Here is a 19,820-nt window from a genome sequence, read left to right as displayed (position 1 = left end):
ATAAGTAGATATTACACACCAAAATCAGACTCTAATACTAATTGTTGCGAAATATGGTCGTTGGATATAGAGCAAAATCGCAACTGATAATTTGAGAAAATAACAATTAAGATAAAAGAGACAAATTTTAAGTGGAAAACCCCTAAATAATATAGGGTAAAAACCATGGACAAAGGTAGAAGAATTTCACTATGAGAAAATAGGAATTACAATTTATTTTGATCTAACAAAGAGAAAACAATAACAATTCTCTCTTAATAAAAATGAGAAACAACTCTTAAGAAAACTCTCTAATTTCTCTGGTATTGGAAAAAAGCTGAAATGATTTGGGATGATTTTGAAGCTAAAATGACTAGGGTATTTATAGTTGAAGCTTAGGGATTAATCTTGTAAATAGCCTAAAGTGTAAGGACTAAATGAGTAATGTTTCCCTTGCCAATTTTCAACCAAAATCAACAGGAAATCTTTAATTTTACCCTCTGCAGCAAACGGTGCATTGATGCACCGAAATTATATTTTTGACTTTAAACATGTTGATGGTATATGTACAAGTAACTGGCACTAAAAGTGGGTTATGACATAAAAGATATCCTATTAGTTTGAAAAGAGGATTGGATAGATTTTCGATTGACAAGAAATGGTTTAAACATATAAGTGATTGGTTTGAGAAGAGGATTGGATAGATTTTCGATTGAAAATAAATGGATTTTTGGATCCAGTTCCTTCGAACAAATTGGTTTGAGAAGAGCCGTATTCGATCTGTCAACATGTGATCTTGTTTGGGGTCCTAGACTATATAAGTTCATGTATGGATGGCTTAGATCGGACGATTGCAAGAATTTGATTAACGATGTATTGAAGAGTGGTTCGGGGAATAAATCAGTCCTTGAGATCAAGTTGAGGAGACTGAAAAGAGCTTTGAAAGAGTGGAATCATAAGTCATGCGGGAATTTCACATCTAAGGTGGCTCTGCTGGAAGATAAAATTCATTCTAGCGAGGAAGCGGGCAATGCTTGGATGATCAGGGTCAAAAGGATCTTATTTTATATAGAAGAGAGTTGTGGGAAATGTTGAGGGCACAAGAAGATGTCTAGAGTAAAATGGCTGATGCTGGGAGATTCGAATACGGCGTTTTTAATATCTCATTTAAGTTCTGAGCCCATAAGAACATGATATCGCGGCTAAAATTTGGTGAGTGAAGTAATGTTTCGAATAATTATTGGATTGTTAGACACAAACTAAATAAAAATAGAAGGATTTATTGCATCGCAAAATATTAATAGTTTACAAAGTTTCATGTATCTTTTGTTATCTCTTGCTCATATACATATTACAGTAGACAGGAAGGATTGGTCCCCAGTGCTCTTCGGGTTTCACTGCTTGTCGTTGTGAATCCGATTGATCGTAAAATTAGTGAAGATATAAAGAGCTTGGGATGGTTGAGAAAATGTAACATGATGATCACCTCCTTTCACTATGATGAACGTCAATAAGTCTCCAAATGAATACTTCCTCCCTCCATCCTGCTCAATATTGTAATTATAAAACAAATAATTGTAATTATAAAACAAATAACACGTTAAATGCATAAAAAAGCTAACCTTGTTTTCATAACTCCAGGTTTCTTCTTTTGTAGATTTGATGTTTAAGTCCTCGGCCAATTTGTACAAATGTTGTAAGGTTCCCACTGCAGGCACCAGAGCGTCTACATCTCCGCTGTAGCATTACAATCAAATGCAAATAAGATCGAACAAAAAAATAAAGAAAAAAATGTCATTTGATTACTATTTTTATTGAACATAAAGAAAAAGAAGATGAATAAATGTCGACCTGAATATTGTAATGTGAACCGATTGTTGGAGAAGCCTTTTTAAGGCGGGAAGCATGTCACGGTTCTTATCATTCTCGTTGAACTTAAATTTATCCCTACATCGATTAAAACGAGATACGATGAAAAGTTTATTTTTTAAAAAATTAATTTTGGGTAAGTCACCCAGACTCTAGAGACGAACTTACGAGTAACAACCCTTCCATGAATATGACAAGCTGGTTCGGTTCCCGTGGAAAGCTTTCTGAACTTCCGGAAGATTAAAATAGAATTGTGCCCTTGGGGCAGCACATGTCTGCCCCATGACTAACCTTGGTAAGCTGGACGAAAATCGAAGATTTATCGCAATGATATCATTGATAAAAGAAAAATATCGTGTTGGGAAATATACCGAGTACAAGTAATTTCTCTATAACCAGATTAGTGAGAATGCGAAATAAAAGCGGAAAAATAATACCCGAAATTGATAACGGAGTTCAGCCAATTGTGCTTACGTCTCCGGACTGCTGCATATCTTTTACTAAGAGAGAAAATTTACAGGTGTTTACAAAACACTCACTACTCACAAGAAATCTCTCTAGTATTGGGAGAAAGAAATGATTTTTGGGATTTGGGATGATTTTGAAGCTAAATGAGCTAGGGTATTTATAGTTGAAACTTAGGGACTAATCTTTGAAAATACCCTAAAGTGCAATGACTAAAGTGAATTTACCCATTCCTATTTTCAACAAACATCTATCAAACTTTACCAAACTTTGAAAAACATTTTTCAAAGAAACATTTACCAAACTTTGAAAAACATTTTTCAAAGTTGGTTGCCAAACTTTGAACTAACTTTTAACAATCTCCCACTTGAAGACTGATTTTAATCTGTCTTCACACCTTGATCAATGCAGCAGTATTTCTGGTCTTGTCATTTTAGCATGCCAACTGAAGCTGAACACAACTTCAGTTTGTCCGTAGTCACCGTCTTTGTCAACATGTCTGCCGGATTTTGAGCTCCACTAATCTTTTCAAGTTTCAAAATCCCATCTTCCAGAAGAGATCGGATAAAATGATATCTCAATTGTATGTGCTTCGTCCTGGAATGAAAAGTCGGATTCTTTGCTAAATAGATAGAACTTTGACTGTCGCAATACAAGACATTGTTTTCTTGTTTCTTGCCTAACTCTTCCAAGAAACTTTAGAGCCAAACCATCTCCTTCCTAGCTTCCGTAACAGCGACATATTCTGCTTCAGTTGTGGAGAGAGCAACTATCTTCTGTAGTTGAGAAACCCAACTCACTGCAGTTCCTCCTAGAGTATAGATATACTCTGTAGTGCTCCTTCTGATGTCAATATTTTCGACTAAGTTAGCATCTACATAGCTATCAATATCGTATCTCCACCTTTGAAACAAAGTGCTTTGTTTGTGGTACCCCGCATATATCTGAGGATCAATTTGACTGCTTCCCAATGTACCTTGCCTGGATTATTCATATACCTGCTAACAGCTCCCACTGCATGAGCAATATCTGGTCTGGTACATACCATGGCATACATCAAACTTCTAATTACTGAGGCATACGGCACCTTTACCATGTGTGCACGTTCTTCCTCCGTCTTTGGTGATTGTTCTTTGGAAAAAACATATGAAGTGGATGAAGTATTTCTCTTAGAACCTGTAGTCTGAATCAGGTCGTCGAGCTAACGATGTTAAACAAAAGCACTTCGTGGGAGGCAACCCATTGTTTTTAATTTCGTTACATTTTTATTTTATTTTATTTCGATTAAGCAAATCTAATTTAATTATTTTTTTTATTTTTAGGGACCAAATGTTTTCTATCGAGCTTAAACGAGGTAGATTTGCAAATTTATATTCGAACAGTGACAGAATTCAATCCCTAAATAGCAGCACCTTTCGCGCAGATTAGTGGAACAACATGTTCCAACACTATGTGCATTATTTCATTAAACGGCACACATTAGCATCTCTACTAGCAGGTCGGCACATGTTAGCAAAACACATATCACTTTCTGCCCCCATTTTAAAGCATGTATCTGCTGTAGCCCTTTCACCATATCTATTCCCTTTCTTATTTTTCTTTGACCGCGAGCCCCACCTATCTTATCTCTCCTTATCTTTTTCAATTTTAATCCAATTTCACTTAAATTAAACCACCCACGTGCTTTTTAACCTAAAAAAGAAAACAAACCAACGCCTTTCCTGCCTATTTTCTTTACCAACCCAATTTCTCATCCCAAAATATAGTCCATCGCCTCTTTCCTCCGCCACGCTCGCACTTACTGTCCTTACCGCGTCATTCCATTCGATCCAATATACTTTTACCCGTCTGCTGCTACTTGTAACAGTTTGCACTAGGAACCAACAACACCATGAGGCCGCGCCACCAACCGTCCTCGTTGGGCATCGCCGCTCAACACTATAACTTTTGTTGAAGTGCCCAGTGAATCTGAGCCACAGCCACTACAACTTACTCCTCGCCCGACGTGAGCTCTAGGCCACGCACCCAACTTTGCACCCGCACCATATCATTCGGCCTTCACACCCACCGCCCTCTCCGCCCAGACCGAGCATTGTTCCTCGTCCATCTCTGGCACACTTTCCATCACTGTCCTTCCATTCCATACCAACCGTGGCCACCTCTTCCTCTCAACCACGCCTATTGGATTTCCCATTGTGTTTCATGTATTTGGCGGCATTGAACAATACCCTGAAGGTAAATTTTGATCCTATTTTCATTCAGCCGTTACTAATGTACCATTTCATTTATGGTTTTATAGAATATTTAAATGTCAATTTTCCACCGACCACCTGACCATACTTCTAGTTCACGGTATCAACCCGGACAACCCACTTTTTCATCCCAACACCTCCCACTGTGGCCATGGTCGACAATAAATCCGGGGAGAACTCTATTCCTTTTCTTGTACTTTAATTTTACATTTTGGGGAAAACACTTTAAATGAGGGGGGAATAGAGTCTAAGATGAATTTCCCTTTGCTTATCTCTATGTTTTGATTCTAGTATGTGTTGATTGGATTTGCGAAAAATTTCATTGAATTCCTTTGTCTTGTTGAATATTTTGAAATGCCATGATTGTTTGGGAACACATACTTGTTTAGGTTAGGATATTCTTGATAGCAAATAGCATGAATTGTGATCAAGTTAGATTTCTTGTGATATTCCATGATTTTGTTTGTTGAAATGTGCTTAGCTCAATGCATGAAAACAATTTGGTGAGATTTGAGCCTTTACAAGCATATCATTTTGCTCTCATTTTGTTAGATTGAGTGTGTCGAATTTGACATTGGTATTCTAGAACCTGCATTTTAAATATTGTCGAGATTACACATGAACATGATGCTTAAAAATGATTTGGGCACTTTAGGATTAACCACTTCATTTTCCCCACTAAAATTGCCTACCCATGCATTTTCCCATAGTTAACCTCTCTTGAGTCTATTTCCATTCTTTGTATTTACCACATTTATAAACCAAGCCTTGTTATTTTTCCCCTCTTTTCTACCTTTTTCAGGACAAGTGAACAGTTTATCTGATGTATGCTCCTGAACAAGGGAATTTTTTTGTGTGATGTGCAAAAGAGAGAAAAAAATAAAAAAGGTTATTCTCTTATTTTTTTTTTCGAGAAAAAATAGTTCGAAAAAAAACAGAAAGAGACATGAGAAAAAAATGGAAAAACAAAGCAACAAAACAAGTGTGGAAAAATCAAATTCAATTCGAAAGGAAATGTGTTGTTTGATGGTATTGTGTCTTTTATCTTGTTGTACTCAGTCGATTGATAGAGCATTACTTATTATTTGTAGTTCCTCGTCTTGAATTTTTTTCCCATATATTTAGCCTTATTCCCACCTTTACCTAAGCCCGTTACAACCAATAAAGGACCCTTTGATTTATGCATTTTGTTCTTATTAGTAGTGGAGATTTGATTTATTTGCAGGCCTATGGTAATATCGTGTCGGTTTTGACATTGAGCGTTTCTATACCCCAAACACATTGAGTGAATCTTGGTAAGGTGTTGAGTTATGGTCATTGAGATTGATGAATTAATGGATGTTATAATTGTATTTAAGTTGCTCCAATTGGTGTTGTTCAATTGATTGGTGTCTTGACTTGGATAATTATTGTGGTCTCTACCTTGTCTCATTGAATGCGAGACTTGACAAAGAAAGGTATTTGATTGTATCATACTTGAGGACAAGCATGAAATAAGTGAGGGGGAATTTGAGTGTTCTAAATTGATATTATTTGCTCGTTAATTCTTCGATCTTATGAATTTATTGCTGCTAATTTGGTTGTGTTATGCTTATTTTTGTGGAGAGTCTTACTTTCCTAATTTAATAGTAAAACGAGAGAATTTTACATTTTTTATTATTTGGTCACGGCTGGAGACATAGGAATGACTCTGGGCATGACACGATCTGATCACGTGGTAATTTCTCGAAGGTCTAGTCAACAGTAGTTTTTTAGAAGATATAGTCAGCGCCTTCTGGAAGATGGACGGGCATAAATATATTAGGAGACTTGTTTTTAAATTTTAAAGTTTGAATTTAGAAAACATTTGAAATTATCTTTAGGATTATTTTAATTTTAATTTCTATGCTTATCTCTAGGTTTTTAGATGCTATAAATACCCTCTTGGAGCAAGCCTAAACACACAACTCATAATTTATCCTTCGTCTCCTTTATAGTTTTATAAAAGTTCTCTTTTATTTTTAAAGTTTTCATTTTTCTTTTCTTTTAAGATTTGTTTTTAAATATGCTAAGTATGACTTTTGTCATGTTTAGATAATTTTCTCATAAGCCGAGAGCTGAAGCGATGAGTAAATTCCAACATGAGAATTGAAAAACACTTGAATAACTTCGGAATATCTCTCTGAATCTCTGAGTTTATTTTCAAAATCAAAACAATTTTCAAAATCAAAGATTGACTTTGGTCAAGATGTTGTTGCTATTAAATGTGTGCGAGGAAGGATCGACTTATTGAAAGCACATTCGACTTCCTGGGAACACACTTAGCTAGATTGCCTTGCTAAGAGGGAATTGAGATCGGAATTAGTATTTATTGAAACAGCAATCCGAGTCAGTCTTCACGAACTTAAACTGTTATTGATCTACGATAATTGATGTTGATCAGATCAATTTCCGAAGCTGGAATCAAAGAATGCCTCAAGTATTTGGTATACAAAGAAGAGTCACGAGGATTGCCCTTGTAGACAAAGTAACCGACGTGAATCCCGAAGGGAAAATCTAATTCGATGATCCGAAGGAAATTGAGTCAAAGCAAGGCTTGAGGCTGTTTTACCATATTCATTTTCAACCTTTAAATTTTATTTTCTTTATTTTTCTTTAAATCGCTTTTTATTTTTTTAATCATTTTTACTAAAACCCCCTTTTTACTACTTATCACCTCATATAAGCAATTCAAACCGAAATTTGGAATTTTCTAAGTCCCTGAGGATCGATCTTTACTTCTTTTTACTACGTATTTCCTTTATTTATTAATTGAAAAGGAGTAATTTATTTTGACATCAAAACGACCGTTTTCACAGTCATAACCGTGGTAGATCAAAATCGAGAAGTAAGAAGAATTTAAAGTTCTCAACTGTAGAAAGAATGATCACTTGAAGAAGAATTGTTGGAGTTTAGCTAAAAACTCCAACCCACAAGGCAATATCGTAAACTCTTAGATTATGGGGATGCTCTATGTTGTGAAGCATCAACCACCATGGAAAGTAGAAAGAGATTTGCAGATATATGGCTTATTGATTCAAGAGTAACATATCAAATGACATCAAGAAGAGAATGGTTCCATCATTATAAGCCTATCTCACGAGGATCTATGTACAATTACAATGATCATGCCTTGGAAATGGTTGGGGTTAGAACCATCAAATTGAAGATGTATGATGGAACGATTAAAGTTGTTTGAGATGTACGACACGTGAAAGGCTTGAAGAAAATTTTATTATCCTACAAATTATTGGATAATAATGAAAGCAAGATCGAAACACATAGAGGGACCATGAAGGTGTTCCATGGAGCGCTTGTGGTGATGAAAGGCGAAAAGATAACAACAAATTTATACATGTTGAAGGGAGAGACTTTTTCTAGAAGCAGAAGCCTCAATTACCCCATGCAATTCAAATTCTGCAATGTTATGGCATCAGAAACATGGACACATGTTAGAACAAGTAATGAAAGTCCTTGTGGAACAAAAGCTAATTTCAGGCTTAACAAAGGTATCACTTTCTTTATGTGAGCATTGTATAACAATTAAACAACATCGGTTAAAATTCAACACATCAAATTCTAGAGGCAAGGACCAGTTACATCCCTAAGCGGAGCAAAGTTCATTGTCTCATTTATTGATGACTACTCTAGGAGATGTTTGTTGGTTACAAATTTCAAAATCGTTTAATTACATTTATCCCTTTATTATATCAAAATCGTTTAATTACATTTAGCCCTTTGTTATATCAAAATCGTTTAATTACATTTATCGCGGCTAAAATTTGGTGACTGAAGTAATGTTTCGAATAATTATTGGATTGTTAGACACAAACTTAATAAAAATAGAAGGATTTATTGCATCGCAAAATATTAATAGTTTACAAAGTTTCATGTATCTTTTGTTATCTCTTGCTCATATACATATTACAGTAGACAGGAAGGATTGGTCCCCAGTGCTCTTCGGGTTTCACTGCTTGTCGTTGTGAATCCGATTGATCGTAAAATTAGTGAAGATATAAAGAGCTTGGGATGGTTGAGAAAATGTAACATGATGATCACCTCCTTTCACTATGAAGAACGTCAATAAGTCTCCAAATGAATACTTCCTCCCTCCATCCTGCTCAATATTGTAATTATAAAACAAATAATTGTAATTATAAAACAAATAACACGTTAAATGCATAAAAAAGCTAACCTTGTTTTCATAACTCCAGGTTTCTTCTTTTGTAGATTTGATGTTTAAGTCCTCGGCCAATTTGTACAAATGTTGTAAGGTTCCCACTGCAGGCACCAGAGCGTCTACATCTCCGCTGTAGCATTACAATCAAATGCAAATAAGATCGAACAAAAAAATAAAGAAAAAAATGTCATTTGATTACTATTTTTATTGAACATAAAGAAAAAGAAGATGAATAAATGTCGACCTGAATATTGTAATGTGAACCGATTGTTGGAGAAGCCTTTTTAAGGCGGGAAGCATGTCACGGTTCTTATCATTCTCGTTGAACTTAAATTTATCCCTACATCGATTAAAACGAGATACGATGAAAAGTTTATTTTTTTAAAAATTAATTTTGGGTAAGTCACCCAGACTCTAGAGACGAACTTACGAGTAACAACCCTTCCATGAATATGACAAGCTGGTTCGGTTCCCGTGGAAAGCTTTCTGAACTTCCGGAAGATTAAAATAGAACTGCGCCCTTGGGGCAGCACACATGTCTGCCCATGACTAACCTTGGTAAGCTGGACGAAAATCGAAGATTTATCGCAATGATATCATTGATAAAAGAAAAATATCGGGGGGAGAAAAAGGAACTAAAAGGAAACCTCTTTGCCTAGGCTCAAATCATTCAATTTTGTCATGTCGCAGGGATCGCGTTGGACATCGAAGCGTTTCGAAATGACATAACCTCGATCGGAAGAATTGAAAGCGATGAAAGGGGCATTCTCAATCAGATCGTTGCAAGGTTTAGTCCAATTGGCTTCGAATTTAGAAGAGTAATTGTTTTCGTCAAGGGTCTTGCATTCCTTCTTGGCTTGCTCGTACACTGTATTGTTTACCAGCCCTATCGAGTGAAAGTAATCGTACATTGCTAATGCGTCTAGCTTTTTACGAAGCAAAGGGTTCCCCAACTGTTCAGAACGGGAAGGTTTTTAACGAGGCATACAATCTAAATAAGAATTATTCGTTTTATAATAAAATCATCTTGCCGAGCAACTATGAATTGTACTTACAGCCAATCCTTTGACATTGAATTTGAAGTCCTTGGATTGCTTGTTGTGATCAAGTAAAGCATTAGCAAGATTAGGTACGAAATGTCCTGCATAGCTTGATCCAGCTAGAAACACATCTCTCGCCTTGAATTCTGGGTATTTTCCGTACCATTTTTGCATGAAGCTAACCAATATTTTTGCTGTAATATACAAACCAATGGAAATTCTCATAATATATGAATATTTAAATCAAAAAATCACGAGGAATATATATTGGATCTTACTAGTACTGTCATCTCCGTTATTATAATCGCTACTCGTATTTGAATATGACCATCCACATCCAATAGGAGAGTCGATGAACAACAGATTTGACACTGCAACAAAATCATATAATGAGCATCATATGATACATTCGATTAAAACTACATTCATCATGTCATTTTAATCTCTCTTTTTTCCCTATATTTATATACACTAATATGAATAAAATAAGAGAGAGAAAGGATATATATATGCACAAATCAGTATAAAAAAGGGTAAGAAAATAAAACTAGATTAGACAACCTTTGTTCCAAGAGAACAGATTCTTCTCGAGGGCACGAGCATTTTTTGTTGTAACAAAAGGACCAACACTAGAAAACCCATCTCCAACCGAAGAGCACCCGGGTCCTGAATATTATTACATAAAATACTTTATTATATCTTAATACTAAATTATACTTGTGGGATGCATTAAATATGTTCGAACATATAAGGTAATAATGTGATCTCATCCCGGAAAATGTACAATTTGACATATGATTAACTATGTGTATGAAGCGGTGTGATTCTTTTAATATTGGGATAATGGCATAATTACAGTACCATGAATGGTTATTTTGTTCTTTATTCAGATTATTTTATCGTAATGTTTTATTTTTTGTCAAAACAGATCAGGTTGGATGAAAATAGTTTGTTGACTAACGGTCAATATATATTGCTGACGTAACATTATCACATCAACAACATGTGATGGTCGTTAGTAGACTAACGGTTTCCATTCAATAGGGATCGTTTTGATAAAAATGAAACGTTAAGAGATAAAGTAATCATCTATGTATATATGCAAAAAAGAAAACTAACCTCCGGTCACCCAAATAGTGAGGGGTTGATTCATGGGATCTTTTTCAGCTTCAACAAAGTAATAAAAAGACTTGGACCGAAACCACCATCATCCACATCAATATACCCAGAAAATTGTCTGAAATGAACATCGGGTTGACCCGGTAATTTACTTATCAAATCATCCATCGGGAACCCATTAACTCCAACTGCATGCGCAAGCAGAAGATAACTAGTAAAGATTATAACATGAAACTCCATTGGATCCTTACTTGGAGGAAATAAGGATACCAAATTATTTATTTATTTTATTTGCAATACTTGAATGTTGATGCATAGAGCTATTTATATATATGTATAATATTCATCTTTTCCATCTAAATATACCGTTTTATCAGCTAACAAACCAATGGTGTCGCATGGTTTTGAATTGTCATCGTCTTTCTTTAGTCATCGATTTGTTATTTTTGTTTGCCAAATAACATTTAGTGGTGGTTATTACTAAAGGTAGTTTAATTGGCTCTAAAAATACGGAATTATCACTTCATGTTGATAAAATCAATCATCTCTAATTGTCTTTTTTTCTTCTTCTTTAAACCATGGTTTATGATTTTGAGATCGTAAAATGTTGAAATCTGATGAAACTTCTAAATAAATATATAATTATCATTTAGGAGATATATCTTAAGAATATTCTAGATTAATATAGAAGAAGTGAATGTGTAGAAATATCCATAAAATAATCTAGATATTTGTATTATTTAATATTTGGAAGTATCTATTGGAAGAATCTAAAGATATTTTTTATATCCCGAATTCAAGCCCCACGTATGCAAAAGTACGAGCGTTCAAATAAGATGTTCAAGCAGTAACTACTTTGAACATAAACACAATATTCACCTGAACAAAAGTTTTCTGTGACTTAAAATAAAATGTTGATGATGGTGGTTTAAATTGCATCAGTCTACAGGACATCGTGTATCAAATCTTTAGTTCCCGTAAAACCTTAAATCACAATGATCTATGATACTCACCATTCGATCAGCGTGAAAATAAGGTATACAACTCGTTTCCTCCTCTTCCATCTCTCCATCATTGGGATTTGAAAGAAGATGTTTTTTCATCGAGAACTCAAATGTAATTCGAACTATAGGTTTTTTAACAAAAATGAAGAAAGTTTGAGTCCATTTTATAATTTTTAGAAGAAAATGTCATGTAATAAGAATCAAAAGTTAAATGAATAAAATAATTTTTTAAACTATAGTGACCCAAAGCAATTTGAGAAGAAAGTTCGGTGATGAATTTTGTAATTTACTCTATATAAAATTATAATTCTTCTTAATTTCAAAAGCGTTTAATTACTTCCCTAAAACATGGATGGTTTTTTCCCTTTCTCCATTAGCTTAATTGTGTCATCTGCAAAGTCTAAGTGGTCATTTTATAATTTTTAATAGTTGAGAACTCATATTGCTTATTAAGTGATCATTTTGTAACTTTTAATAATTAAGGAACTCAACAAAGCAATATCCTATAGTTTGGGACCATTTATGTACTTTACCCATAAATAAATTATCATTATTATCACTAACAAGAAAATTGATAAATCGTGTAATGTGAGACTTGTGAGATATATAATCCTATGATACATGGATTCTAAGGATATTCTATAATACCATTGAAAAAAAAATCATTTTTTATTAGTTTGAAGTAAATACGGGGCAATATCTGTTCAAAGATAACTCTCAACCATTTGACATTGAACGCTCACACTCCTGACGTTCCTGATACTCAAACCATGACTGAATAACAACAATTCCTTATCTATCGAGGTCGCTGGGCTTACAAAATGCTTTTGAAATATGTTCCTTCCATTGTTTACAATTGATAAAGAGGTTTACATTTATTTATTTATTTATTCATTTTCGATATGAGCAACCTAAGATCGACCCGCTGGCCATCCCTCGGGTGTTCCAGCTAAGATAAATCATTCTTCCTTGAGGGGTTGCCCTCTACAGTCATTGGTTTCATCTCTTCCCTGTGAGTTGATAACTCCGTAAAAATGCTACTTTTAAGGCCTTTTTCAATTTAGTTATTGATTGTCTAAATGCTCATATAGGTCATTTTAGGTGCATGCAGTTTCATATAGTTGCATTTTGGTGGTTGTGTTTTGTCATTGCATTTTACTTTGTGAAGGTGCTATAAGATGGGAAAGGTGTGGCTTTTGGTGATGTGCAAGAAACAAGAAGCATAAGGCGAGTAGAGAAGAATGTCGCGGCATCACAAGTTACTGAAGCAAACTGCAATGCCCTGGCATTTCTGGTGCAGAAAATGACAAAAATATATTTTCACAAATGACAGTTGTTATTAGCACGTGTTTTGTGCTGGTAACCACCTAAATGGGACCCACTGCCACCTATGGAATCAATCTTCACGCATTTGGATTGTACTTGGGGTATGATGGGAATTTTGAAAAAAATCCCTAAGTACATTCCTTAGATTTATAAAGAAAAGGACACCATTTTGGATATATCTAATTCATCATCTTATCCAACTCTCTCTTCCTCTATTGACGAGCTTAACTTCCTCCTTTTTCTTTTTTCACATCTGTTTTTAGTGGTGTTCCTCCATTGGTGAAGCTCGAGGGAGTGGCCCTTGCACCCAAGAGGGGCAAGGTACTGTGGTCGTTCGTGGTGGTTTGAAGAAGTGTCAGCCGTGCACATTTAGTGCTTTCTTCTCCAACATTTGCTCCATTTTATGATTGATCTTCGATTGGGTTGTAAGGAACGAATGAACAAATTGGGCTTTTTTATGGTTTATTCGAACCTCACCATGAACTAGACTATATTTGGTGGAGTTCATTTATGGATGCTTTAAACTTTGTTTTGAATGGTTGATTAATGTTTTTCTTTTGCTTATTTCTTATTTGCTTATGAGTTCTTAATCTCTTAAGATTGTAGGAGATATGAGAATGTCAATTTCTTAAGTACAAGACTAGGTGTTCGAGAGAAACGTAGTCACTAATTCTTTAGTATTTGAGAGAAACTAGAGTAAGATAAGCATAAGCAATGGGTTGCAGTTAATTACTAGAACCTAATCCCTTAGTATTCGGGATAAACTAAGCTAAGATTTCAACGACTAAGAAGGGTTAAGCGTAATCAATGGTTTAGTGTGTAACTGCTCAGGCCGAGAGGAGATGTCGTGGCATCCTATTCTGTTATGTTCTTAGACTAGAGATAACATAGAACATCTTTAGTAAACTCCGTCGAACAAGTAAGGCACTAAAAGACTATATCAACTTAAGTTTAAAACTTCCTAAGTGACTCCCCACCATTCATTCCCATAGAAGCTTCCCGTGTGAGAATTATCAAGTTATTTCATTTATTTGTTTTTTACCATTATGCGTTGTCTTGACATTTTCACCTATTTAGACTATAAACATTTATATTGCCACGACATCACATTTGTTCACTCATCCATATTTTCTCACCATCATTCTACCCCACATTCACAATTCCTTGCCTAGGCATCATCAGTGTAAATGTCATCATTATACTTGCATAAATTAGTGTATTGCTATGACCAAATTCATAAACTCCACCAATCCTTGAGGATAATACTTACTCATCATTATATTACTTTCGTGATTGTGTATACTTACACATCAATTGCGTATAATTTTATAATACTCGCAACATGAACATGTGTCTATTTAGGGTTTGCAACAGTAATAATAAACAGTCTTTGCATGCCCTGGAAATAACATAAAAGTGCATTTTATTATCCGAATCCGAGTTCGAACAACATATATCTTTGAACTATAAACTTAAATTTAAATAACTACATCAACCAATAACAAAGAGTTGCCTTGAATTGAGGCACGGTTATAAGCCACATTGAAACACCATTATCAAATAGAATCTGATCAACACCCAAAGCTCAAGTGCTTCAATGCAATCTTATCAGCTTAAGAAAGGATCCATGTACCTTGCATGAGACACCCAGAAAAAATAAGGGCACTTACAAAAACCAGCAAATAGGGTAAGAATTTACAACAGAGGCTTACCATGCAGGCAAAAGGCTGGATCAATTTGCTTCAGCGTAAAGGGGTAGAGCGCAATGGCCCGGTAATGGCGTCGCATCTATTACTTTTATATCAGTAGTGTATTGTTAAGAGATTGTGATTTTGAAATGATTGTTAGAAGGGATAACGATGATGCACGTACCATTAGATTGCGTCCGTAACCAATCTCGTGCACATATCAAAGCCTGTTGAGTATCAGGATTCAGTGAACATCGACTGCTATCAAGCATCCGGCCTCCGGCATTGAACACGAACTCCTGTGCAACAGTTGACATAGGAGTTCCTAGAACATCACGTGCCATCATCGACAGGATTGGATATCTCGGTGTGTGAACCCTCCACCAATTCAAGATGCTGAAATCACAGTTACGAGGAAATACGGGCTCGTCTAAATATTTTTCCAAGTCCGATATTGAACTTTGGCTCTGAGATGTCTCGTGGACAAATTTGTCGAAACCCTTTAGTCTATCTCTAGTATTATTACTACTGCTAGGTAAGCTACAGCCAGGTGAAGCTGAATCCTGATCGGCCAAAGTCGGGCAGATAGAGTACGCATTAAAGAGTTCCTTGATACCATCAGATGCTTCTTTGATTCGTTCCAAAGCGGTACTGCCGTAAATTTGGGAATAGTAATACTCAACCAACTTCATCTTGAATCGAGGATCTAAGATCACTGCTACAGCCAAAGCTAGGCTGCACTTGCTCCAATATTTATCGAACTCGGCTTTCATCTTTGTTGCCAATGAACAAAGAAAATCATCAGCGCTCTTGCACCATTCAATCAATTGAATGTGGACATGACAAATTTCAGGGAAATATATATTTGCAGTGGGACATTTGTTGCCGGAAAATACATTAATGATTTCAACCAACATTTTCAAATAGCCAGTAATCGAACTTGCCCGTTCCCACTCTTCATCACTTAAAGCAAGGTCAGGATCAAGATCTGGCAAGCGATGGAACACATTCCTGTACTCTACAGCAGTCTCGAGCATCATGTATGTTGAATTCCATCGTATAGGATAGTCGAGAACTAAGCTCTTGTGGTTCTTGATTCCGTGTTGCTGGGCAACCTCATTGAACTTCACTAGTATTGGTTGTGAACTTTTAACATATCTAAAACTTCCTCGAATCTTTTGGATGACTACATGGAGAGCTTCAATGGCTTCTTGAGCAATTGAATTCAGAATATGTGCGGCTGAGCGCACATCTAACAGTTGACCATTGCTTAAACGCGGCCTGTTTTCAGAAATACGATCTTTTATTCTCGGGACAATGTCATCATTATCGAACAATCATCAAAAGTCATGGCAAACAGCTTATAGTCTATGTCCCAATCCAGTAGACACTTGATAATTACTTCGGAAAGCATGTCTTCGGAATGAGAAGAATCAAGTGTTAAGAAATTAAGAGTCTTCTTTTGTAGTTTCCAATCATCGTCAACGTAATGTGCAGTCAAGCATACGTATTTAGAATTATCGGGTGAAGACCACATCGCAACGGCGAGGTTAATTCTGCCTTGCAATTTACTTAACATATCATAAATTCTCTGCTTCTCCTTCATATAAATTTCCACACAAGACAGCTCAATGCTGCTATTTTGCACAACATCAAACAACGGCTGCAGATTCTTGACAAACACCTTGAATCCAACATGTTCAACCATGGCTAACGGGTAGCCATGTATTATAATCATGCGGGCAAGATCTAACCGACTTCTCTCAGGGTCGAACCAACTGCTTCCCACATTGAAAGCTTCATCCTTTATTTGGTCCTGTTCATACTTGACAATAGTGGACTTCATATAATCGTCCTTTCTTTGCCCTTCATCATAAGCGATATTCGCAATGGTAAGGGTATTTTCTTTTTTCCTCCTCTTCACTGCAAGCAGTTGGGAAACATCATAGTTTGATCTTTTCAAGCACCGCATTAAGTGATTCCTCAGATGGGTGGTTCCACTATTACTCGATCCGCTTAATTTCTTGTTACAATGAACACATACCGCATAACATATGTCGGCTTTCTTGACCCTTTCAAAGTGGTTCCATACAACAGAAGTCAATCTCTTTGGTTTCTTAGCAGAGGATTCATTAGCCACTTCCATCGCATAGGCTTCAAACGAACCAAAGTCTGGATATTAAAAGTAAAGCCATATGTCAAAATAGTTGCCTTTCGAATAAACTACCGATTAATTCACAACATAACTTCAGGACGTCAAACATCAAACATGCACCAAAAGAACCTTTAACTAATCAATTATCCTAAAATGCAATCGTAATTAAGTATCGATGATAAGTTGGTGAAAAAGCACAAGCAGCATGGTACAAAAATGCAATTCTATTCCCCAGTGCTACAATATGCAAATCAGTGTACCCTTACAACTAGGATAAGTCGGAGTGCAGAAAAAATACCGACAACCATGGGAGAGTGGAAACAAATCAAAACCGCAGGATAAAGTTACATGAAGTAAATTCAATATCACACTGTTTGGATTGCAAACAACAGATAAACGGGGAAGCCATGAGTTCAATACAATAAGAAGTTTCTGAAACATAATTCATTGAGAAACAAATGGCATATTGGAAAAGTCATAAAAGAATTATATTATTTACTTTCATTTCTCCCCAAATCACCTCCAACCGCGCATGCACACACAATTCGAGAGAAATTACACGTGACGATTTCTTTATCTCGACTTTTATCCTAAATCTGTTATCAAAAGAAAATAATTTCACAAAATATATCCCTTGCAACTCCGTCAATAGAATGACACTGTAAGGCTGAAAATTTGTTCTAATATGTAGTAACAAATAGTTCTTTGTTTTCAATAGCTCAAAGCCATAAATTAGAATAGGCTCCGAGCCAACTAGAAGTACATGTTTTAAACTTATCCTAATTCCTTCTCAATTAGCCTCCTAGGCTAATAGCAGCAACCGAAAGGAGTAGCTCATATAGAGTTCACGAAAGCGTACCGACTGAACTTAAACTTCTTTAGCTACCTTTGCAATTACTTGGAGAAATATTATTTTCCAAATAAGAATGTTGTCAATGTAATCTATAGGTTCTTATTCAATGAAAAATGCAATTCGCCCTTTTTTTTTTTTGAAATTGTATTTATCTAGAACTTTATAAGAACACATGATCATTGATAAATATATATATATAAAACACACACAAAAATCCAACAACTAAAGATAAAAGAAACAATTAGCAAAGCAAAGATTAAAAAGCCAAACTTTTAGTCAAGTTCCAGAAATAAAAGAAGCCAAGAAAATTATTTAAATTATAGTAATAAATCCACCAAAATCAAAGTCGACTGAACAAAAACAATTCTAAGAAAGCCCATTTTTCAATTGAATCCCTCAAAAAAATCTTCTAACGAATGAAACGCAAATATAACAAAATCCCAACAAAAGTTAAAGCTAAAAAGCAGCAAATTCGTATTCAATTCAGATAAATAATTCTCAAAAGATAAAGGTTTTAATATTAAAAAGAAAACCTATCAATAAAAAATGTTTATTCTGCCAAATAACAAAGGGATTCGATCAAATTCAATCAAATAAAAGACATGCAGGAAAGTGAAAGGAAATTATACCCAGAAAACCAAAGTTTGGCTCCACAGGCTGGTCCAATCGGATGATCCGAGAAGGTTTTAGGGTTTGGATTCTGTTTATAAAAGACAAAAGAACCAGGAGGAGAGACGGAGAGAGTGGATCGGAGTTTGGACTTTGGATTATGGAGGAGAATTTGGGTCGAAATCCGAATGAGAGTTGGGTGGGTCAATCGCAAAGAGACGCTAGTTTGTTTTGGGGAACAAACCCCTAGACTTTGGGTAAAAGTGGTATACAAGTCCCTCTACAATATATCATATTGTATTTTAGTCTCTTTTGATGAAAAATGAGCAAACTAAACCCATACATTATGAAAATGGCGCAAAAAATCCCACATCTAATATTGACAATAAGCGGTAGTATCTATTCTAAAAACCCTAAATCACTTACAATAAACGTTTAAATATCTCGTAGTCTTTAGTCTCGAACTCAATACCTCTAGAAATAATTATCCCTATAATCATCAAGGTCGTTTAATTCGTGATTTTTTTTTCGATAATGAGAGTTAGAAGTTAGGTTTTTTTAGCTTCTTAATTTTATCTAAACAAGGAGATTACTTAAATCCATTCATCATATTTATCAATTATTCTTTATAAATGAGATTCCACATCTTAAATAACGCTTAGTAAATAGATTATTAGTCATTGACAATGCATATATACAAACGTAGCTATGTGAACTTAAATCCTTTAAGAAAAATCTCTAAAATGACTTGATGAATTCTCTTTGACTTCTAAATTAGTTATCAATGGACGCATTCAGATAATTGAATACAGATCTTTTCCAATTATATACTTCTCATGGTAAATGTCAAAAGATATATAGCCAAATAGTATATCATTATCACATGAAGGAATGTATTAAACCATGCAAAGATCGAGTTAAAGAAAATGACTCGAATCCATGAAAAACATATATGATCCCGATTATAAAACGTTATTTTGTTGAGTTATCTGATATTAAAAGTTTAAAATGATTTTCTAATTATAGAATGTTATTTTGTTGAGTCCACGACTATTAAAAGTTACATAATAATCACCCGACTATTTACATGTTTCAACCTTGTCATTTTTCATTAAAAAATTGACTGATGGACATCAACTTGTTAACCGGGATAGATAAAGATATATTTTAATAATGTCTAATGGTGTTGTCGTTGCTTTCAAGCATTAGCTCGACGACATAATATTTCAAGCATTGGCTCAACGACCTAATATGAACGGAGAG

At 35.1% G+C, this 19,820-nt stretch overlaps 2 protein-coding genes and 1 pseudogene across 2 annotated transcripts; all 3 read right to left on the bottom strand.

Annotated features, from left to right (window-relative positions):
• Positions 1–1,241: 1,241 nt before the first annotated feature.
• On the bottom strand, positions 1,242–11,200 carry LOC120212143 (annotated as a pseudogene).
• LOC120212144 (serine carboxypeptidase-like 42) lies at positions 8,417–9,302 on the bottom strand. Its single transcript, XM_039210559.1, has 4 exons — positions 9,194–9,302; positions 9,008–9,103; positions 8,779–8,893; positions 8,417–8,700 (listed from the first exon to the last, which is right to left on the bottom strand). The coding sequence occupies exons 1-4, from the start codon at positions 9,298–9,300 to the stop codon at positions 8,551–8,553; spliced, it is 468 nt and encodes a 155-aa protein (XP_039066490.1). The 5' UTR covers positions 9,301–9,302; the 3' UTR covers positions 8,417–8,550.
• A 3,458-nt stretch (positions 11,201–14,658) lies between the features above and the next one.
• On the bottom strand, positions 14,659–18,751 carry LOC120212142 (zinc finger BED domain-containing protein RICESLEEPER 1-like). The gene is made up of 4 exons (XM_039210558.1): positions 18,578–18,751; positions 15,125–17,112; positions 14,965–15,040; positions 14,659–14,885 (listed from the first exon to the last, which is right to left on the bottom strand). The coding sequence occupies exons 2-3, from the start codon at positions 15,978–15,980 to the stop codon at positions 14,985–14,987; spliced, it is 912 nt and encodes a 303-aa protein (XP_039066489.1). The 5' UTR covers positions 15,981–17,112; positions 18,578–18,751; the 3' UTR covers positions 14,659–14,885; positions 14,965–14,984.
• Between the last annotated feature and the right edge of the window lie 1,069 nt (positions 18,752–19,820).

The sequence above is a fragment of the Hibiscus syriacus genome, unplaced genomic scaffold, assembly GCF_006381635.1.
Source record: "Hibiscus syriacus cultivar Baekdansim isolate YM2019G1 unplaced genomic scaffold, ASM638163v2 tig00109997_pilon, whole genome shotgun sequence".
Taxonomy (NCBI): Eukaryota; Viridiplantae; Streptophyta; class Magnoliopsida; order Malvales; family Malvaceae; genus Hibiscus; species Hibiscus syriacus.
The sequence above is the reverse complement of the archived record's forward strand: the minus strand, read 5'-3'. Positions and strand labels throughout refer to the sequence as shown.